General features: G+C 33.7%; 13 protein-coding genes across 13 annotated transcripts; 7 read left to right on the top strand and 6 right to left on the bottom strand.

Moving 5' to 3' along the window:
• Positions 1-22: 22 nt before the first annotated feature.
• On the bottom strand, positions 23-2,090 carry NAEGRDRAFT_70448 (uncharacterized protein; the record flags this gene model as incomplete). Its single annotated transcript, XM_002674412.1, has 5 exons — positions 23-300; positions 372-591; positions 643-746; positions 793-1,846; positions 1,899-2,090. 5 exons carry the CDS (start codon positions 2,088-2,090, stop codon positions 23-25), a joined length of 1,848 nt encoding a protein of 615 aa, XP_002674458.1.
• Positions 2,091-2,367: 277 nt separating this feature from the next.
• On the top strand, positions 2,368-2,934 carry NAEGRDRAFT_70449 (uncharacterized protein; the record flags this gene model as incomplete). Its single annotated transcript, XM_002674332.1, has 1 exon — positions 2,368-2,934. One exon carries the CDS (start codon positions 2,368-2,370, stop codon positions 2,932-2,934), a length of 567 nt encoding a protein of 188 aa, XP_002674378.1.
• Positions 2,935-3,390: 456 nt separating this feature from the next.
• On the bottom strand, positions 3,391-4,140 carry NAEGRDRAFT_70450 (uncharacterized protein; the record flags this gene model as incomplete). The annotated part of the gene is made up of 1 exon (XM_002674413.1): positions 3,391-4,140. The coding sequence occupies one exon, from the start codon at positions 4,138-4,140 to the stop codon at positions 3,391-3,393; it is 750 nt and encodes a 249-aa protein (XP_002674459.1).
• Positions 4,141-5,386: 1,246 nt separating this feature from the next.
• NAEGRDRAFT_70451 (uncharacterized protein) lies at positions 5,387-6,256 on the top strand (the record flags this gene model as incomplete). The annotated part of the gene is made up of 1 exon (XM_002674333.1): positions 5,387-6,256. The coding sequence occupies one exon, from the start codon at positions 5,387-5,389 to the stop codon at positions 6,254-6,256; it is 870 nt and encodes a 289-aa protein (XP_002674379.1).
• Positions 6,257-6,749: 493 nt separating this feature from the next.
• Positions 6,750-8,567, top strand: NAEGRDRAFT_70452 (uncharacterized protein; the record flags this gene model as incomplete). The annotated part of the gene is made up of 1 exon (XM_002674334.1): positions 6,750-8,567. One exon carries the CDS (start codon positions 6,750-6,752, stop codon positions 8,565-8,567), a length of 1,818 nt encoding a protein of 605 aa, XP_002674380.1.
• A 49-nt stretch (positions 8,568-8,616) lies between these two features.
• NAEGRDRAFT_70453 (uncharacterized protein) lies at positions 8,617-9,480 on the bottom strand (the record flags this gene model as incomplete). The annotated part of the gene is made up of 1 exon (XM_002674414.1): positions 8,617-9,480. One exon carries the CDS (start codon positions 9,478-9,480, stop codon positions 8,617-8,619), a length of 864 nt encoding a protein of 287 aa, XP_002674460.1.
• A 493-nt stretch (positions 9,481-9,973) lies between these two features.
• On the bottom strand, positions 9,974-11,181 carry NAEGRDRAFT_70454 (uncharacterized protein; the record flags this gene model as incomplete). Its single annotated transcript, XM_002674415.1, has 2 exons — positions 9,974-10,965; positions 11,010-11,181. 2 exons carry the CDS (start codon positions 11,179-11,181, stop codon positions 9,974-9,976), a joined length of 1,164 nt encoding a protein of 387 aa, XP_002674461.1.
• Positions 11,182-11,537: 356 nt separating this feature from the next.
• On the top strand, positions 11,538-13,264 carry NAEGRDRAFT_70455 (uncharacterized protein; the record flags this gene model as incomplete). Its single annotated transcript, XM_002674335.1, has 3 exons — positions 11,538-11,660; positions 11,764-12,650; positions 12,685-13,264. 3 exons carry the CDS (start codon positions 11,538-11,540, stop codon positions 13,262-13,264), a joined length of 1,590 nt encoding a protein of 529 aa, XP_002674381.1.
• Positions 13,265-13,433: 169 nt separating this feature from the next.
• On the top strand, positions 13,434-15,824 carry NAEGRDRAFT_70456 (uncharacterized protein; the record flags this gene model as incomplete). Its single annotated transcript, XM_002674336.1, has 1 exon — positions 13,434-15,824. One exon carries the CDS (start codon positions 13,434-13,436, stop codon positions 15,822-15,824), a length of 2,391 nt encoding a protein of 796 aa, XP_002674382.1.
• Positions 15,825-16,974: 1,150 nt separating this feature from the next.
• NAEGRDRAFT_70457 (uncharacterized protein) lies at positions 16,975-17,373 on the bottom strand (the record flags this gene model as incomplete). The annotated part of the gene is made up of 1 exon (XM_002674416.1): positions 16,975-17,373. The coding sequence occupies one exon, from the start codon at positions 17,371-17,373 to the stop codon at positions 16,975-16,977; it is 399 nt and encodes a 132-aa protein (XP_002674462.1).
• Positions 17,374-17,612: 239 nt separating this feature from the next.
• On the bottom strand, positions 17,613-18,044 carry NAEGRDRAFT_70458 (uncharacterized protein; the record flags this gene model as incomplete). Its single annotated transcript, XM_002674417.1, has 1 exon — positions 17,613-18,044. The coding sequence occupies one exon, from the start codon at positions 18,042-18,044 to the stop codon at positions 17,613-17,615; it is 432 nt and encodes a 143-aa protein (XP_002674463.1).
• Positions 18,045-18,476: 432 nt separating this feature from the next.
• Positions 18,477-19,322, top strand: NAEGRDRAFT_70459 (uncharacterized protein; the record flags this gene model as incomplete). The annotated part of the gene is made up of 1 exon (XM_002674337.1): positions 18,477-19,322. The coding sequence occupies one exon, from the start codon at positions 18,477-18,479 to the stop codon at positions 19,320-19,322; it is 846 nt and encodes a 281-aa protein (XP_002674383.1).
• A 695-nt stretch (positions 19,323-20,017) lies between these two features.
• On the top strand, positions 20,018-21,154 carry NAEGRDRAFT_80634 (uncharacterized protein; the record flags this gene model as incomplete). Its single annotated transcript, XM_002674338.1, has 2 exons — positions 20,018-20,023; positions 20,349-21,154. The coding sequence occupies 2 exons, from the start codon at positions 20,018-20,020 to the stop codon at positions 21,132-21,134; spliced, it is 792 nt and encodes a 263-aa protein (XP_002674384.1). The 3' UTR covers positions 21,135-21,154.
• Between the last annotated feature and the right edge of the window lie 456 nt (positions 21,155-21,610).

Consider the following 21,610-nt stretch of genomic DNA (forward strand, 5'->3'; position numbering starts at 1 on the left):
ATACAATAATTTACAATTTATCTTAATCAAATAATCCAGAACTTCCTATCAAAGCTGGGGTTGAAGGAGAAAGTGGTTCCTCTACAACTGTACTGTCCATAGTTTTCTTTTCCTTTTCATATTCTGATTGAGAAATAATGACTCTAACAAGTTCAACATAACCATCTCCATTATTAGAATCAGGAGTACCTTCTTGTTTAACTCCTTCATTGTAAGAATAAGCTGCATGAGTAACATAGTGAACTCCATAGTTATTTTGAGGTGTACATTCACCACCACCAAAACCACCTCCTCCACCACCTTAATTGTCCAATAACACAAATAAAAATTGAAAATAATTGTTAAACTATAAAATTGAAAATGATGCTTACCTTCATACAAGCTACCACCTCCACCACCAAAACCACCATTAGCTCCACAAGCATTACTGAAAGTTCCACCTTCACCACCATTCTTGAAACTCTTTCCACCAACACATTGATCGCCAGCACCTCCATCAATAAACAAACCACCACCGCCACCGCCTCTGTCACCTTTAGCTGCCTTTTGACTTCTTGCTTCGGCTGGTCCTTTCGTATACACTTGTCCTCCCTTAATTAATGTTAATTTAAAAAACTCATTCCAAAATCATCATCTACTTACTGGTGATTGAACAGTCCAACTATACCAGTTGGCACCGTTACCTCCACCTCCAATAATAAGAGGCTTCATAGTATCACTATCAACAACAAAAGTACCACCACCACCTAATTGACCAACTTTTAACAAATCAAAATTGAAAATAATACTTACCACCTCCAGCGCCACATGAACTACCATTTGTACAGTCGCCACCAACTTGACCTACAAGAATGCTCAATTCTCTGCCTCTCTTCAAGTGAAAGACACCACTGACAATAGCTCCATATCCTTCTCTGAAAGTTGTAGTATATGTATTTTTACCACCTCTTGCACCAGCTGCAGTAATTTTGTAAAATCCAGTTGCTGGAACAACCCATTTTTGAATACCATTCTCCAATTTAACCTTATTCTTTAAGAATTTACAACTATCATATTGTGAGCCAATAACTGTTGGTCCGTTTTTGCCTGTAGCACCCAAGTTTGTAAACTTGATTGACATTCCTTTTGGAAGAAAGTCATATAATACACAATCTCTTTCACGAAAATTCTTATCTTCCTTATTCTCAATCATTGCAGGATTCAAATTGAATCTCATGGCTTCATAAAGCTTTGGGAAAATGACATCTCTCTTGGAAACCAAAAGTGGATGGGAATCAACTGTCGCCAAGACCTCTCCTTCAACAATTGGGAATCTGATTTCACCCAAGAAATAGTCCAAATATTGCAATCTATTTTCCTTATCGTGCTCAATCCATCTCATCAAGGACTTGAATAAATTTCCTTCACTGCAAATGAGTTCCTTTCCAGCAAGCATGATCTTCAAGTCTTCAATTGGTAATTTAACAAAATGTTGACTTTCACAAACAGTATCAAAATCAGCAGAAATCTTAGTAAGAAGAGTCTTCTTTAAAGAGTTGATTTCTTTAAATTCTTCTAGGTATTGTGAGCAATTTTCCAAAAGAAGGAATGAAGAATCAGCATCAACAGCAGCATTTCTCATAATTTCAAGAGTCATCTCCTCAATTTCTTGCATTCCATAGGTATGAGCAAAAGTATACAAATCAATAAATTTATCCATTGTATAATCTTTTGTGCAACCAAAATACACAACCTTTAAGAAAATTTCCAATCCAAGATCAGTCACCTGTGGCAACACAAGCTCCTTGCCAATCTCGAATTCTGGAACAAAAAGAAGTTCCTTGAGTTTTGTACTCCATTTTCCTACCTATGAACCATCATGATGTTCGGATCACACAATTAATATTACAATAACATACCAATGCTCTAAGAGCAGGAAATCTCTTTCCATTCTTACTGATCAATACGCAATCAGAAGCCTCTTCATCCAAATACAAGGATGAAATCATCGACAAGGTTTTTTCTGTACATTCAATGTAGGCCTCCTCGTCAATGGCTGTCTTTTGCACAGCACCACCACCACTAGAAGAAGAGCTAGATAATGACAACATTTTTTCTGATCCGCGCGAAAATTAGTAGAACAGATAGAGTTGTTTTTTTTGATTAAAATTTTTAAAAATAATTTGTGATGATCAAGTTCATCTATGCATACTGGAAAGATAAAAACTTTTACAAAATTCAATATTGAAAGGAACTTGATGAGAGATTTTATTTAAAGGTCTTCAACGTTTGTTGATGAGAACAAACAGCAAATTCCTTTTCGTAATGAACTTTGTAAGTTAAAGAGAACTTGAGAGAAAATACAAATAATTTTCATTCATAAAAAAAATGGGAAATAGTCAACTAAGAGAACCAAAAAGAACCGCTCACACTATTGTTGAAGAAGATTTACAAGTGGTATTGAAAGAACAGAATATTATTGAACCACATAACTATTCGAATCAAAACTATTATGACAGTGATTCAGAAGAATCAAGTTTGTCAACCTGTGGTTCCAACTATGAATATGTTGATCTTTCAGAATTTTGGAATCTTCCTACTGAAATTCAACTTTACACAATGACATTTCTTCCATTGAACAATTTTTCTCGAATTATTCGGGTGTCCAAATCACTTTCCAAAAACTTATTGGAATACAATGAATTATTTACCATATACTATTTGAATGATTTCAGACCAAGAGCGATTCAAGAAAGAAAATCCTGGGTTTCTTATAGCTGGCGAGATGATCCCCCAGAAAATGACTCTGCTCTCTTTCACCTTCCTCAATCAATTGATTCTTCTCAGTATTTTCAATCTTTAGGATTTTATGGAACTTTGAAAATTATTGTGGTTGAACATGTTAATGAGAGGAAAAGGAGACGAAAGCGGGCTAACATGCCACAACCAATGTAACTCAGTTTCAAATAATATACAAATTCATAAATGGATTATCTTGAACAGCTTACACATACGCCATTGACTTGTCTATTAGAAAACAAAGAATTCTTTCATGATATTGAGAAGAGTTGGTTTCTAAAATGATCCGCATTGAGAAAGAAGGACAATGTGTTGGAAAAATCAGAGAATGTACAATGATTATTCAAAGTTTCAAGTAAACAAGTTGGTGTTGGTCTTTTGTTCGATTTTTGAATTAACATTTGAGGAAGAATTTCATGCAAGAGACAACTTTTCATTTCCTTATCCACAGAGCTCATATTAGAATTAATAATTCCATCTTGTTGAGCTTGTTGCAAGTGTTGTTGCACTTGAGATGGATCTTCCAAGCCGTCAAGTCTCTTTTGATGTAAAAGTTCAAGAATGACCAATCCTAGAGAGTAAATATCAGATCTTGGAGAAATAATGAGGGAATTAATTCTTTCTTGTTGAAAGTGAAAGGCTGTCACTTCCTTCAATAGAAATGACAGGTGTTGCATAATTCAACTTTTGGAATGTGACTTGCTTAGATGAGGATGTTTTCAAAATTTGGCTTCTAGTTGTCAATTTGAAAGTATGACTTCCAGCATTTATACTGTCATAGGTGATTGACAGTTTGCTTGAATTATTGTTTGGAAGTGTCATCATGTTGGAAGATACAATTTCCCATTTATAGGAAATTTGTTTTCCATCTGTGGAATAACTTTCACTTGCATCCAATAGAATATTTTCACAACTTGAATATGGAGGTCTATATCCTCTAGAAAATCTTTCACATCTCAATTTACCATTGTTGCAATCGAAGTATTTTCCACGTTTCAGTTTGAATGACTTTGACAGTTCATAATCTATAAGAAACCAATGTCCATCATATAGGACAATATTATCTGGTTTGATATCATTGTGTGTAATATTTCCTCTTTCCAATAATACAAGTGTGCCAAGTAAATCTTTCACAAATTGAAAAATGTCAACTTGGTCAACTTGCCCATTTCTTAACATTGTTCCCAAACATGTTCCTTTCAGTGTGAAGCAATAATCTGGATTATCACTAGGTAAATATAAACTCAAAATTGATTTTACTCCTTCATGTTGCTTCACTCTTTTGACAATACAGTCCACATTATTAATTTTGCATGATAGAAGAGATTTACCTCTCGATTCATAAAACACGTTGTAATCCATTACTTTGTATGTGATATTGTAAATATTTGCAACAGTAGGAAAGTTGCGAATTGTTACTTCTTGCAGTTTCTTCTTGTTTATGTTTCCCAACATTCGATCTTCATTGCACTCAACCATGTCCAACTCCAGCACTGAATCCAAAGATCGTTTCATTGTTTTTTTTATTGCTGAGAATCCTATGGATTTCCTTCGTTTGAATGAAACTGTAAGATAAAAGAGCTATTGCTCTGTACAATGTGATGAACTATTTTTCACAAATATTAGTGAATTTAATATTTTACATGGTCAAACATTTATGTTCTCGAATATTTGTTGTTGTGGAGTTTAAATATTTTACATCTTTTTGAATAATTTCTTTAAATAGTAATTTTAAATCAGTTTGGTTTTCATGATAATATTCAATTAAATTAATATTAATTTCATTTTTAAATTTTTCAACCATTTCCTCCAAATTATTATTATTAATTAAATCAATCTTATTTAATGTAAATACAATTGGAATGTCATTTGATTCTTTAATATTTAATATTTGTTCGATCATAAATTTTAAACTGTTAATCGACTTGAAATCAAATACATCACAAACAAGTATAAAACATTTACTGGATCGAATACATTGATCTATTTATATTAGATATATAATAATAAAATATATTGACTTACATCTCAATGCTGAATATTCCTCTGCCCCATCTATTTTCAATATTTAATATATTTCTATTCTAAATGTATTTTCATCAACTAGTATATATTTCGCATAATCATCTACACATGATAGATCATAGCATAACATATTTCTAAAATTGAAACACAATTGATGTTTTACCTAATTTGTAATTTAATAATTTAAATTTGGTACAACATTTATTGGCAATCATCTTGTTGTTATTCCCCTTGCGCATTTTTTTGTGGTTTCGTTTCAAAGTTTAAGTTTAATAACCATGCCACATTCTTTTCAAAAAATCACTATTACTCAATTATTTAAAGGAAATGAAACATTTGATAATTCTAAAGAACAATGCGTTTTTGAAGTTTAAGTTAATCAAAAGTAAAAAAAAATGGACGTAATTGGTCAGGACTGTATGTTGGAAATTGCTGGATTTCTATGCACTTCCGATGCTTTACACCTTTTACAAATTAATTCTGTATGGTATGTAATATTACATATGTTTAAAATTATATTAATATTTAAAGGCATGAATTGGTAAAATCAGATTTATTTTGGAAGATTATTTATCATCAAATGATGACTAAAAGATTACAAAGTGAGACAAGAAAGAATTGTAAGATAAGACTTGAACAATTGATTCAAAAACATATCGGAAAGAGTAAGAATATGTATAAGAGACCATGTGTCAAGGACGGAGAATTAGTATTCTTGAAAATTCTCAAAAAGGAGATTGACAGTAAAAGGTTTAGAAATCGTGCTGAAACCCTTAACAAGCTGTTAGTTACAAATGTTAACTATTATACTGATGATAAAATAGCGATTGGTTGCCTCAAGAATATTTGGAACGGAATTCAGAATGGAATAAGACCTATGATAGCTGCTTACAATCTCTTGGGAAAAAAACACCCAATCTCTGTAAGATTATCTGAAAAAATTAGATACCGTTTCCAAAGTGATATACACTATTCACAGATACAAATTAATTACTATCACAATCCAAAAAAACTTGTAGACGCCATTTATGAGCTACTTAATACTGTTGGAGCAGACCTGATTGAAATTGATGATATGATTGCCTTGTCAATTTTAGAGCTTGCTCACCAATTTAAACAAACAGATTTATTCAAAAAGGCATTGAGCAAAATTGTAGAATTTGGATTAAGCTCTTATGGTATTGCACATCTTGAATCAACAGATAAGAGCAAAATCTTTTTAACTTTAGTGACAGATAAGCCATTTGAGTGTTTACATCTCGATCAGTTTTTAAAGTTGATAATCTCATGTTTTGAGAGCAAGGCTAAAGCCATTGAACATCTTTCTAGTGAATTAGGTACATGCAATTGGAGCACAATTACTGCTGAAAAGTTGCATTTTTTGTTGGAGAATGGTTTCTCAATAATACCACCTATTAACCATCAGCAACAACAACATGGTGAATCTAAATAGGCATTTTCGAATTAAATAATAAAACGTAACGCTTTTTCTCAAAATCTTAACGTTACACAAACTGGCGCCAAAAATTTGAAAAGAATCAAAAAAAAAGTGAGAACAACAACAGCTGGAAGAGGCTAAACCACATTTTGTTGCACTTTACTCTCGAGAGAACAATTACCAACAACAATCACAACAAGACAATATATGAACCATCAATTTTCTCATCCTTCCTCCCTGAAGAATACAAATAATAATAACCTGATACGAGCACCCTTCCTTTCACCTCCATCCAAAATAACACAACCAAAAACACATATTGATACTCCCGTGGTCACCCAGAGAACAATGTTCAATAATAATCATCAACAGCATCACTCCTCACTACCATCAGGAACACAGGATGATAGTGTATTAAATAACAGAGACCGTTTACGAAGACAACACCTGAATAGACATAATATGCCCTCCACACCAACACTTGGAAAATCCAATCACTTTCAAGAGAATGCCAATCCAACAACAACAACCTGGACAACCTGGTACTTCATTCACAATAGAATTATCTACAGCACCAAAGAAAGGTCCACCACAACACTTGTTAGAACGTTTAAGTAAAAAGACAAGTGTAGCAAAGAGTGTCAAGGATTCCGAAATGGGTGATGGAAACAATACACAAATGCAACAACCAGCCACAACAACAGCAGCAACTACTACTGGTAGTGCTAATAACACTGCAATCACAGCCAATCAGAGAAGACAAACTATTTTGGAATTCCAAAAGAGAAAGAGTACAACAGCAACAACTCTTAAAAATTCCCTCAATAAGCCAACACAAACTAATCCTCCTAATTTAACATACACTACCTTTGATACAAATGGTCTGACATTGGACGATGATTTGGAAATTGGATTTGAGAAATCTGGGTCTCCTATTGTTTCATTGAATGGATTGAATAGAGCCAGTCAGCCTTCTCCAAATAATTTTGCTTTTGGAGCTCAACAAAATGTAAATAGTCAACCAAACATTCCTGCTCAACAAGGTTTCCAACAACCACAACAATTTGGTGGGTTCAATCAACAACAAGAGAATAATCAACCAAACCCTCAATGGCAAATTGAACAACAACAATTAGAACAACAGCAACGAGTGGCAGAACAACAAAAGCTTGAACAGCAACAATTGGAGCAACAGAGAATGACAGAACAGCAAAGAGTTGCTGCTGAGCAACTCCTTCAACAACAACAATTGGAACAACAGAGAATGGCTGAGCAACAACGTTTAAGGGATCAGCAACAACAGCAACAATTGGATCAACTCAATGAGCAACAACGTGCTGCAGCAGAGCAACAAATTCTTCAACAAAAGCAAATGGAACAACAAAGAATGCTAGATCAGCAACGTATTGAACAAGAAAAGCTTCAACAACAATTTGCTGAGCAACAACGTAATGCAGAACAGCAAAGAATTGCTGCCGAGCAACAACATTTGCTTCAACAACAACAAATGTGGCAAGCTCAACAAGTTTCCCATCAACCTCAACCTCAATCTCAAATGCAATATATTCCAGTTTACCAAACTGTTCCATCTGAAGAAGTTCAAAGAATGATTCATGAAGTGCAACGTCAACAGGCTGAATTCGAAAGACAAAGACAAGCCCAGATGGAAATAATTCAAAGAGAAAGAGCTGAACTTGAACTGGGAAGGGAATTGTTGAGGAGACAACAACTTGAACTCCAAGCCAAATTGAATGAAGTTGATCAAATCAAGATGGGATTACCTCCATCAACTGAAAGAAGAAACTCGATCGATGCTCGTAGAAATGAAGTAGAAGCCAACAGAAATATCAAAAGAACAGCTCAAAGACAAGAGATTATTAAATCAAAGAGAGAACTTAACTTGCTTAATGTTGACAAATTGTCGAGAACCTCAAGAGAAATCAAGAGAGAAGAAAGAGAAGAAGAAAAGAAGAGAACTAGATCCATGTTACCAGAAGGCATTTTCTCACCACCAAGAGCCAAACCAACACTCTCAAGGCCATCCATGTATGGTTCAAGAACCACTCCATCCTCCGTTACTAAATCAGATATCAGCACTGGTAGAAAAACAATTGAGACACCAACTTCTCTATACAGCCCTGCATCCTCAATGAGGGGAAGTATTAGATCGAGTGTTTCGACATCTAAGTCCAACTCTAGGGAAATGGCTTCTCCATCAAACCAATTGAGTAAGAGAAAGCAAATGGTTTTGGAAAAGACAAGAAGAAAAGCAGAAGAATTTTCTCGTAAATCAACATCCAATAATAATACTCCATGTCAACATTAATTTATTGACATATGATAAAATTATTTGTACTATTTCAAATTTCAAATTTTTAATTCTTGTATGGATTGAAACCTTTGCCTGCTCTAGGTATTGAGCTAGCAACTATTCTAGGATTATGTTCCAAGAAGCGCATGAAATTATGTTTATCCACATAAGCAGCTTCTGCTGTAATATCCATCAAGTGATTCCATTTCTTTCCTTTGATTCCAACAAAGATATAGTCACCCTTTCTCTTCAAATGTTTCATTGAGTTTTCTGATACTTTGCTAGCAACATCCTCAGTCAAAAAGAGATTATATTTCAAATTTTCCATGGAGTTTTGTGGAATATTAATGTGATCTACTGGGACTATAGTATCCTTATAATTTCCCCATCCAAATTTAGCTGTAACAATTCTGAGAGTTTTCTCATCAATAAGTCCAAATTCCAAAATATTATGTCTTGCATAATAAGCAATACCAGCAATAACACCAACAGCTGCCAATCCATATCCAAGTCCAATCAATATTTTAGTTGTCAATGATGCTTCCTCTTTGTTGCCATGTTCATCAAGTTTTACCATAGTCATTGTAAAATAGGCCAATAATGAAAGCGTTACAGCATTAATCATTGAAGCAATAAAGGCAAACTTGAAAAACCTAGCCTTTGGATTACGATAAAGAAGAATATAATTATTAGGCACTGGCTCTTGATTTTTAGGAGGTGTTATAAGTGATTTTACATCTACAGTACTATCATCAGCTTTGGTTTGTTGTTGATGTTGAATAATTGGCACTTTGCTATTTAATTGAGTACTAATATGAAAACTTCTAGTAACACCATTCCGAGCAAGAATTAATAATGTTGATGATGGCGATGATGAAATTGTATGTGTCTTTCTCAAAGAAGAACCCGATGAAAGCAATCTTTGCATTTTTTTCTAAAGGTGGCGCTAATAACTAGAATTACTTTATTAGTTTTTCAATATTAAAAAAGTGCAGCGTACGGTCTGTCAGCTGACTCGATATAAAAACTCGATTTTGCCAACATGAACATTTAAAATTCATATTAAATTGATGCAAAATAATATTATGTTTTTTCCTAATTAAATTTGATATTATCAAAATTGATAAGTTAGTTGTTACTTTTTCAATTTTTGAGCCTCCGATTTAATTTCTTTTACACAAGCTGCTAGAGCTTCAGGGTTAATTCCCATCTCACATAGATTCATAATGATGGCTAAACTCTCCCGATCAAGTCCTGCTCCTAAAATATTACTCATTTCGTGAGCAACTATGAATTCATAGTGAACACTATACATTTCAATTATAAAACCTACTTTCCAAAGTTTCTTGTGTTTCCTTGATGAGATTTTCCGAAGATGATGAAGATCCTAGGGAGTTATTTGAAGACATTTTTTGTTGTATTTATTGATTCTGGTTTTTTATTTTCTTTTGGAGGGAAGTTAGTTTTCTCCTCAACAGTAACACATCATTGTTGAAACCTTCAATATCAAGAGTTCTTCGTTTTGCCAACTCTTTGTATTTCTTGTGGAGTTTTTGCATTTTCATTTCCATCTTTTTAGTTTTGAGATTGTACTCCTCCTTTTTGGCAGCCAATTGATCTTGTAAATGCATGATATCATTCTCTTTCATGATGGTTTGCTCTCTGAAATATTTGGCATATTCTTCAGTTTGTTCTCTCGCATTACTAATGAGAAGATGGGCTTCTTCTTGAGATCTCTCCTTCAGTTTGTCAATTTGTTTTCTAAGGAAAATATTCTCTTGTTTGAGTTTTTCAATATTTTCTCCTTGTTTTCTGATTTCAGTTTTGAGATTGTGGGTTGTGACGAAATATTCTCTATTACTGATATTGAGTTTTTTGTGACAATCTTCATAATCTCTTTGTAATTTGAGAATTGTTGCTTTATCACGCTCTCTTCTCTTTTCTTCCTCTTCAATCATTATCATTCGTTCCTTCATAAGGGATTCTTCCTTTTCCCTTGAGAGTTTGAGATGTTCATCGAGTTTAGCTTGTAAAGATTCCACTTGTAGTAATAATGTGTCTGTTTTTTCATTTGGAATAATAATTGTTCTCAAAATTCTTGAAGGTTGTTGCTGTTGAGCAAAGTTAGTATTTGTACAGACTTTAGGTTTAACTTGTTGATATTTAGTATTGTTTGCGGCTCTGTTGTCGCTTGAGCTTTTAATGTATTCTTCTATACAGGTTTCCTTATTAGAATAATTTTGTATATTTTCTTTTTTCGATTCGTTATTATTGACCTTACTGGTCTTTGTATTGAGGACATATTTTGTTATTTGGTCTGGACGACAATCTTTAAAATAGGTCACTTCCTGCGTCACTGGTTGTGTGAGTGCAAGCAAGTCTCTTATTTTCTTTCTGTCCTCCATTTCTTGAACTGTTGAAAAGGTTGATGATTAATTTCATTCAGAATACACTTACTTTTGAGAGCATCATTTTGATGTTGCAAATGCATTGAATGTTCTCTTTCGTCGAAGATATGAAGTTGTGCACCGGAGAGAGCCCTCCTAAGAGCATCAATTTCATCTTCTCTCCTTCTCAGTTCCCACTCTTGATCGTGAAACTTTTGATATTGTATTTGTATATCGTTCATCTTTCGACACATGTCCTCCCGTTCCTTCTCCATTTCAGCTGAATAACAAAGAATATATTAAGAATGTGTATTTGTGAATACGTACCCACTTTCTTTTTATAAAAATCCATCGTGTTATCAATGGCAGGATCTACTGGTTGTGTTCCTAACATCATTAAGGTTGCTTGATTGTTCAAATTCATCACTTGAGAAGAGGAAATTCCCTGTGGTGATGATGAAGGCGGGTTTCCTTGACTCATTTTTTATTCTAAAATCATTTGAAAGGGTTTGTACATAGGGCGCCAAATTTTGGAGGGAAATACTTGTCCATGTAGTGCATGTGGCGCCAATTTCCAATGAATAAGAAAGAAAAAAATATGAGAAAAAGCTCCTCTCCGTATCAAGTATCACCAACCAATAATGCAAAACGTAATTCTAGGACAAGTACAGCCTCAACCCTAACAGGCACTTTCACTTCACTTCTCAAATTTATGGAAAGGGTAATGGTGGGGTTTTGTATAAGGCAAAACCAACTCCACAAAAGAAGAAGGAATGGGATGTAAGTGAATTGATTCAAAAATTGTTCATCAATGATGAGGATAGAATACAATACACGACTTGAAAGTTTATAAATTAACTAAAGAAGAACTGGAAGCAAAGAAGAGAGCGAGAATCTCTAAAAATCAAGAATTTTATAGAGTTGACACTCCGACTAATGAAAGACCTTGTTCTGCACCTCCTTCAAGACCTAAGAAAACTCCAATCAAAGAACAACCAACTGTTTCACCTAAAACTCCAAAGAGCATGCCAACTCCAACAAAAAATACTTTCAAATCAAATACAAAGAAAACCACTAGTACCACCCCTAAGAAAACATTTACTCCTCAATCAGCAGCTAAGATTGCCAGCAATATTGACCTGGACAGTACACAATTCTTGTCTCCACTCAAATTGAAACCCCCACCCCAATTAGATTTACTTCCTCTCACCTCACGCATTCTTCAACAAGAGATTTCAGAAACTTCAAGCGAAAGTGAGAAGGATAAGAGTTTGAATATAAGCGAAGAATTCTTCCAAGAAGATGATTATCATAGATTTGGTGAGTGGAGTAGCAATATTCAACAAAATTCAGCAGATCCATTCAAAGTGCCAATTGGAGCATCTGACAATGTTCGAGGAAATGAACTTGATTTAATTAAGAACGAGCTTAGTGAACTCAGAAGCAATATGATAAAACTTGATCCAAATGCAAGAATAGTCGAGAAAAAACTTGAGGAAAGAAAGCAAAGAGAATTTGAATTAGAGGAAAAATCAATGATGTTACAACACGAGTTGGATATTTCCAGACAATCCTATGCAGAACTGGAAGAACGATTCTCAAAATACAGAGAAGATACAGAGGATAGAGAAATGACTATGCTTCAAAAAATAGAAGAACTTACACAATTGCTTATGCAACAAGCAAAAGGCATGTACCCTGGAAAGGAATAGTATGAGTATGAATAATCTAAATGATATGGGGAGTTTTAACTATCTCGTGGATAATCAGCACTCTGTGTACAGCAACAGCTATTCAAATGACGAACAGTATGGTGAAGATGAAACTGAGCACAATATCACACCAACAAATTCCACTCCTTCGAAACCATCCCCTCAAACAGACTTTATCATCAATGGAAGGCCTGTACTGAAAAATATCGCCTCTGAACAAGACATTGCTAGATCACCAACAAGGAATCAATCTCATTTCCCACAACCTATAATGAGATTTGAAACTAATCCTTTACTTGCAAAGGTAACTCCCTCAAAAACAAGAGTTCCATATAGTGAGGAAAATAAGGAAAACATGATGACAGAATATTCAGAGAAATTGAGTGATGATGTTTCTCCATTTGCAACTTATAGATATCCAGTCGACGATCAAGATGGAGCTATTGAAATTCATAGACCTTTAATTGTAGGAAGAGACTTTTCAAATACAATCCAAAACAATACCGTGGTAACAAAACAACATAAGGATTTCTCTCCTCCAAATTCAGGAAGAGGACTTATGTTGCCTCCTCAATCCAAAGTTAGAAAGTTTAATATTCGAGAAAAACACTAATAAACTAATAGAAAATACTCTTTACTCAATCTTGAGGCTTATTCAGGAAATTAGGTTTTTTGTGCGATAATTGTAAAACTAAAATATTGAACGATTTTTAATTAAAAAAAAATGCAATAACATGTCGGGATTGAATTTTGTCAAGTCAAACAAGGAAATCGATTCAATGATGTTATCACCAACAAGTGGAAAAATAAAAGATGAAAAGAAAGTAGATAATAATTTGGGAAATATTTCTATGGACACACCTATGGATTCGGCCATTCTTCCTTCATCATCTAATGTTGATTCGGAAAGGAGAGTATTTTCAACACCTCCTCCTCATCCAGTTGCTGCCCAACATTATTATAGAAAATTATTTTCCGATCAACAGGAACCAATAAGAAACGAAGAACAATTGAATGATAATAGTCATCCTAATAATAACAATTTTAAAAGCAATAATGCAATTTATCCGTCATCATTATCTGGAGCTGCTGGATTTATTACACCATATGCTCAACCAATTTATACGATGATGGCACCACAAGCATTCCAACCATATCCAGCCTCTTATCAACCTACTACTTCTGTTCAACCCACTATTTCTTCAATAGTTACAGATTCTTTGCTATCCTTGATTAAATACTTGATTTTCTTCCTTCTCTCATTGGGTATTTTCAAGGTAGGAAAGAGATGGATTCTTTCTCTTTTGAAAAACTATAGAATTATTGAGAGAGTACCCTCAAGAAAGGAATCAGAGCTTGTGGTAAAACCAGAAATTAAACTAGAAAAAAGAGAAGAGGAAGAATATTCAAATATTAACGAATCAGAACCAAGAGAACAACAGCAACAACAAAGGGAGAATGTAAAACCAACAAGTGGAGAATCTACAAATCCTAGTTTGGATTTTAATAGTATGATGTTTTTACAAAGAGAAATATTTGATTTAAAATTATCTTTAAATGAAATGAAAACTAAAATGGGAGAAATGAATAATCAGGCCATTTCCAATACGTTATTAAAACAAATGGAATTGCAACAGGAACAACAAAAGATGATCCTCTCCCAAACACTCTCCAAAAATGACAAATCAACCTCTTCTGATGAGCTTCACCGTGAACTTAATAATTTGAGAAATGATTTATCTCAAATGAAAGGAATGATGATGGTCAATCATCAACCTTACACTGTAGCTCCACCAATTATTCACAGAGAGCCAGTCCAATACTATCCAAAATATAGTACTCAATCAGTTTCCCCAGCTACCAGCTCTAGCTCCAACGAGAACAAGCTTATTGAACACAATTTGACAAGTAGTATCAAGACAAGCTCACCACCTACTAGAAAAGAAGGAAAAGCCCCTTCACCTGTAAATTACCTTAATTCTTACAGCACAACTGACCCAACAAATTATGAATCAGGTATTTCCAAACGTTCTCAACCTTCTATTGAGATGCCACAGCAACCTACAGAAGAAAAAACCAACTCAGCTCAAGAAGCAACACAAGAACATGTTGAATCAAAAACAACACCGACCAATGAGGAAAAGACTGATGAATCACAATTTGAATATGGGCAAAAATTCGAACCAATCACAGAGGAAGAATATGATCAAGTTTATGGTGAATATCTGAATTCTCTAGGTAAACGATTCGAAGATCAAGTAAATTTCCATACACACGCCGAACCTACACCCTCTGAAACTAAAACTGAGAATGCTACTGTTGAGGAAACCATCCCAGTTCAAGAAAGCAACCCTGTAGCTCAAAATAATGAGAACAATTCACTTGAAACTGAAACTCCAATGACAAGTAATATCACCACAAGCAAACCATTCGATGAGGTTGACGTATTCAATATTTTGAAAACACCAACACTATCATTCGATGAATTATTTGTCAAGGCCTCTCCAAAGCAACCTGAAGCATCCTCTGTTTTCAATGATGTAACTTCTCCATCAGTATCTATTGAGAATAATAATGCTGTTACTGAAAGCTCACCATCATTTGTAACACCTCAGGCTAGTTCTTCAATTCAGGAGGCTGCCAGAGAGTTGAGAAAAACTCAACTCACTGCCAAACAAAAGAAATCCAAGATATTTGGTGTATTGTTAGCCCCTGAAAAGAAGACAAAGAAAAAAAGACCAGCCAAAACAACTACACCTGAAACCCAAGAAGCGCCAAAGGAGTCAACTCCAAACACAATTTCTATTGAAACTAGCATATTGTCAGAGAGTGAAAAATCAATTGAAAATTCACCTGAAGCGGTACTACCAGTCAACAATTTCGCTCCAGAAATTCCAATCAGCATGAACACTCTCTCCAATCCAATTATTGATCCTCCTTCAACAGAATCTTTTGAAAAGTTTGAAACGTATAATTTTGAAAATGATGAAAGGTTCCAAAGAATGTTAAGTCTCACAGCTGACGACGAAGATTGCCCAATCAATAAGGATGATCCAAACTTTTTATTAATGCAAAAAGGAATATATTTTAAACAATTGTTAGGAAATGATGACTTTGATTTAGAGGCCTACATGAAGGTAAAAGGAATTGAAACCAATCAACAGAATAATTGATGATTTACATTTCAGGAACATTAATTAATGAATATTGTGTTTATCTGTGACACTGAGTCTATCACAATAGAAAGGAAAAACAACAAAGATCTGATTTTTCTCATTATATGCTATCCTTCCATTTTTTGATTCATATACTTGTGGAATTGTTAATCCAAAAAGTTCTAAATAAAGCTCTGAAATCTCCTGTTCTAAATTAACCTCTTCCATCTTTTTTGAAATACCTCCCACAACCAATGTTTTGCTTATAGTGGATGATGCTGAAACATTTGGACCAGTGAGACCTGGCCAAATTTGAATGTGTGTCTCCATAGAAATAAGCTGTTCTACCTCGGTTATCGTATCATCATCATGCTTGTCGAAAGTTGAAGAACGATGATAAATTAAAGCTTGGCTTTCATATTTGGTTTTGAGAGATTTAAACGAATCTAGGTAATGTAGGAGAAATTCACCATCTGAAATAGATTCCAAAAATGTTGAGTTTTTGTATTTGGGTGGATAAAGGGTTCTCAATTTTCTGATTGAAACCCTTTTCAAGTCTCTGTGACTTGTTTTCCAGTTAGCTTTGGAATAGTCTATTAAATAGTGAAATATTTCATGTTTGAATTTCTCCTTGATATCATTATATGCAACCCTAAATAAATTGTGCAAAAGTAAACACGGCATCCATTTAACAATTTCTATATATTTATGTTCTCTTGTTGATTGTTCCAATTGGTTATTGACTCTTACTAATGTATCCGATCTAAATCCAACTCGTGAAAATGTGTTATTATAAAATTCCTGCAAAACTTTCCTAAATTTTACACTTTTAAATCCTGATCCCCAGTTGAATCCATCAAAATATTCCTTTTCCAATATAAAACCATCACAAAATCTGGATGCCAACCTGAAAACAGCATTTCCGAAAACACATCTATCCGTATTGACTTGTTGTAATTGTTCATGGAAAAATCTATTCGATAATTCCAACAAATAAATTGAAGGGATTTCCAAATAGGAGAGTATACAATTACATAAATCCTCATTATCGGTAAACAGAGAGAACAAGCTTTCTTCTGCCATTTTTTTAAATAATTAATTGATCATTGTTTAATCTATTAATATATTTAATATGATCCAACACTCATTGTAACAAATTTCATTACAATTATTGCTTTGAGTGTGCCAGCAATGCATCAACCCAAGAACACAACTTTTCTGCAACCATTGAAATATTGCCATAACTATTCTCCAAAATTCCTTGATGATTATTTACAAAAATTGTGGCCTTCTCTAAGGTTTCCTTAGATACAGACTCGATAGCAACAATTCTCGATCTAATATCCACACTTCCAGTAAGTTCTCTCATTATGTCTTTCCAATCATATAAACCCTCCTCTTCAGTGGCTATGTTCTTTTTACTCTCCAACAAGATCATCACAAGGGAAAACATGATTGGCAATTTTGCTGGAGGTCTGCAGAATGACATCATTTCATTAAATCCGTGTCTCTCAAGTTTTTGAACATTGGAGCGTGCTTGATCTAATCTTTCCCTTGTTGAAGACATTTTTTTAAAATTGAAACTTTAAGGTTTTGAGAGATTGAAAAAAACTGTAGAAATACTCATTAACAAAGTTCATCAGTAAAGAATTAATTGTAGTGGATATAAGATAAGGAAATAGTATATGAATGGAATGCAGATACCTTCAAGTGATGTAGATGAAAGGTTTAGAGTATACTCTAAAGTAAACTGTCTTTGTTTGTGAATATTCCAAATGCATCTAATCGACATAAAGTGTTGTTGGCTCAATTTTGAGTTGATTCTACATGATTAATCAAAGCGAGTGACCACGAAACCAATAAATAGGCAATGGATAAAGAGCATTTTCCCAAAGAATTTTCATTAAAAGCATCTGGATGACGATTAATAAAGATTTTTGCCTTATCAAGAGTGTCTTTGGAGATTGTGTCCATCTTTGTTATCGAATCAATAAGATCAGAATTATTCAATCTCTTAACAATTTCCAACCATTCATAAATTTGATCATTAGGAAGTGACTCCTTCCTTGGTTGTGTTTCGAGAAGAATGAGCACCAAACTTAACATTTCAATAAGCTTTGTAGGAGGACATTTAAAAGCCATCAATTCCGAAAAATCACTTCTTCTGCACTGAGATTTAATTGAGGCTCGTGCCTGTTCAAGTTTTTCAAATGATGTTGATGAAGATGAAAGTGACATTTTTTTCTTGTTCTTTTTATGAACCTAAAACTACAGTGGCCCTTGAGTCTCAAACTCATCAAATATGAACTCTGGTTGTATTTTTCTATTAATTTAGGTTGACATTCAATAATATACGACTTTACAATCTCAATTCGATTTAGCTCATGCTCTGATAGTACAACCGAGATTGAGTGATTAATGCTCACTTCCATCCATCATTTGTGCATGCTCTTTTAATACGCACGCATTTATTGTTTTTTATTGCTGTACACGCTTGAGCGGCATAATCAAAAAACAAGAATCAAAAAAAAAGGCGTATTTGCTACCTCTGCCACATCCAAACCCATCATCACATTCCGTTCCTTGTGTGTTGTTGACTAATTATTTATTGTCTCCCATTGTGTTACCTCTTCTTCTTTCACTCACTTACCATAATTGAAATACTTTTCAATGTCATCAGTAACTAGCAATACTTCCACAAGTACCTCTACCAACGCTACTAATAGTAGAGAATCATCAAGAATCATAAAGGCCAAGAATTTGAGTCAACATGAAGCCTTGTTAGAAACAGAAGAACATTATGAAACCTTCTTGGATGCTAGCAAGGACAGTAAATTGCACTCAGATAAAGTATGGATAAAGCCTGACCCAAGCATTTTCAAGTCGGAAAATGTAAAGAATCTTGTTGAACAATTCCAACAACAGCATCAATCGTCAGATGACGAATATTCATTAACTCTCCAATTATTCCCTGATACCACCACCTGTCCTAATTCTCATGATGATTTAGTCTTGTCAGCTGTTATTCACACTCTCCAAGAATTGAAAAGATCCCACGTTGACCTTTTACTCATCAAAGTTTCCAATTCAAAGCATTTGTTGAAATATTGGGCCGATATGGAATTACTTGTTGAAAATAACCTTGTCAAACAAATTGGTATTTGTGATATTGAAGTTAATGATCTCGAGCACTTGGTATCACAAGTTAAAATTATGCCAAATGTTGTTCAAGTCAACCTTGCCTCCTATGAATCCATTGAATCTATTAGTGAATTATCACAATATTGTACAGGACATTCAATTAAGGTTTTAACTGGTTCCAGAGGCTCATTCTCTGATTTTGCAAATGCTGGCGCTAAAGCCGCAGGTTCAAAAGATATTCAATTGAATTGGGTTGTCAGATATTCCCTCCTCTCTAGACCAACATCAGTAGTCTCAGATATGGGATTCCTGGTCAAATTGGATGGAACTGAAAAATGTACATGCATTTCAAATCAAGACCAAAATTCTCTGTAAATATTTCAATTAAATTATTTGCTCCTTAATCTCAAGTTTCAATCGAAATTCTAAAGTGCATTCTACCAATACCATGTCTAAATGTTTTCCACAAGAAACAAGATGAATTTCATTCGTTGTCACACTTACCATCAATGTCACTGAAAATTTCCTCGACCAATGGATTTGATAAATGATGAGGGAATGGATTTGAAAAGATAAGAATCAGAATCCTCATCTTTGTTTGATATTCCTATTTGAGGACCGATTGGTGACCTTTCGCATTGTTCAGCAAAGTTTAACAAAATGAAAGTTCAATTCTGACAACCGAAGTTAAAGAACATATGATTTTTGTTAAACTTTAATGAACCAATTTATTGAACAAAAAGGCATCTATGATTCTTCGTTAACGTCATACAGTACAAGACTATTTGATATACTACACTTTTATTTAATTATTTGTTTACTTAGCCTCCTTAATTACTTTTTATTCATAAAGTTTGAGAATTGTAAATATTTCCAATTAAATTATTTTCTTAATATCTCAATTTGAGGATAACCTTCTTTTTGAATCAATATCATGGAAATTCAATTCCGTATTTCTAGAGAGATTACAAAATCTATTAATATCATGCTTGTTTTCAACAGTATTTCCAAGCAGAAATTGAACTTGCTGGGAAATTTCAATCGTCATTTTATAAAAAAATTTCTAAACAATGAGCGTAAGTTTTGGATTTTAGCTAAATTTTTTTTATCATGATTTTAACACTGTGAACTCGAACTCGCTAATAATATTGTTGTGTTGCTTTACATTGATGAAACTACAAAATATTTACTACTTTTTGTGATGATTGTGGTGCTCTGTCTTCCTTTGTTTAAAAATTGTTATTTTATGATCATAAAATTGTACAATGAACTCTTCCTACTTGGTTAAACAATATTGCCACTGTGCCTAATTTTTCGACCCAAATAATGATGATAACACATAATGTTATTATATTGTACTCTCCATATAATAATAATTGTAATAATAATTTGATCAAATAGTCAAAACTTAAATTAACCTCCACACAAAAGAATACACTCCAACAATTCCGTAATATTACATCAACATCCGAGAAGGTTGCCACAGATTTCCTCAAAAAGTCAAACTGGGAATTGGATAGAGCTGTTGATGATTATTACAATAGTACTAATGGTGGTTTGAGCTCTGTCACCTTGTCTAAAGAAATGGAAGAAGCCTTTGAAAAATACAAACAAGCCAGTAACAATACAAACGAAGACACTATCAACAATGTTACTCTTGATGGTATTTTGGAACTTGCCAAAGACTTGGAAACTGATCCAGAATCAGATCCTCTCATCTTTGTTTTATTCTACAAACTTGGTTGCAAGTCGGCCTATAATATTACTCCTGATGAATGGAAGCAAGGTATGGGTGGTGATTTAAAGGTCACAAAGATGGATCAATTGAAGAAGAAGATTAGTCAAGTCAAGTCTGATATTTACAATGATAATCAACTATTCAAAGACTTTTATGAATATGTTTTTGATTACTCTTTGGATGAAGGAGCAAAGACTGTTCCACCAGATATTGCTATCGGTCAATGGAAATTGATTATGAAGGGAAAGTACAAATTCTTGGATGCTTGGTGTGAATATATAGAAAAGGTCTTCAAGAAGGCTATTACAGCTGACACTTGGAAACTCTTCTTGGACTTTACCAAGAATTATGCCACTGGTGACTATAAGGATTACGATGCTGATGCAGGTGCTTGGCCAGTTGCTATTGATGATTTCTGTGTTTGGCATCAAGAAAAGTTGAAGAAATAAACATCTTCAACCTCTAGTGTAATAATATTATTAATTTTGCATTAATAGTTAAAAATTAAATTTAAAATTAAATAATTAAAAAAAATAATAACAATGGTTGTCTTCAAACAAAGAACAGTTTCAATTTGTGCATCAAAGAGAGGTTTTCATCTTGTCACTGATAAAATTCTCAAACAAATTCAACAAGATTTAAATGGTGTTTCTATTGGATTATGTAATTTATTCATTCAACATACTTCGGCTTCATTGACAGTGAATGAAAATTATGATCCTTCTGTTAGACACGATTTAGAAGAGTCTTTTAATAGGCTTGCACCTGAAAATCAATCATACTATCAACATACTATGGAAGGTTAGTTATTTAATAATAATAAGAAGGATATTAATAATGGCATGATAATTGAATAATTTAGGCTCCGATGATATGCCTGCTCATATTAAAACTGTATTGATTGGTCCATCGATTACTATTCCTA

Source organism: Naegleria gruberi (genome assembly GCF_000004985.1).
Source record: "Naegleria gruberi genomic scaffold NAEGRscaffold_40, whole genome shotgun sequence".
NCBI classification, from domain to species: domain Eukaryota; phylum Heterolobosea; class Eutetramitea; order Acrasida; family Naegleriidae; genus Naegleria; species Naegleria gruberi.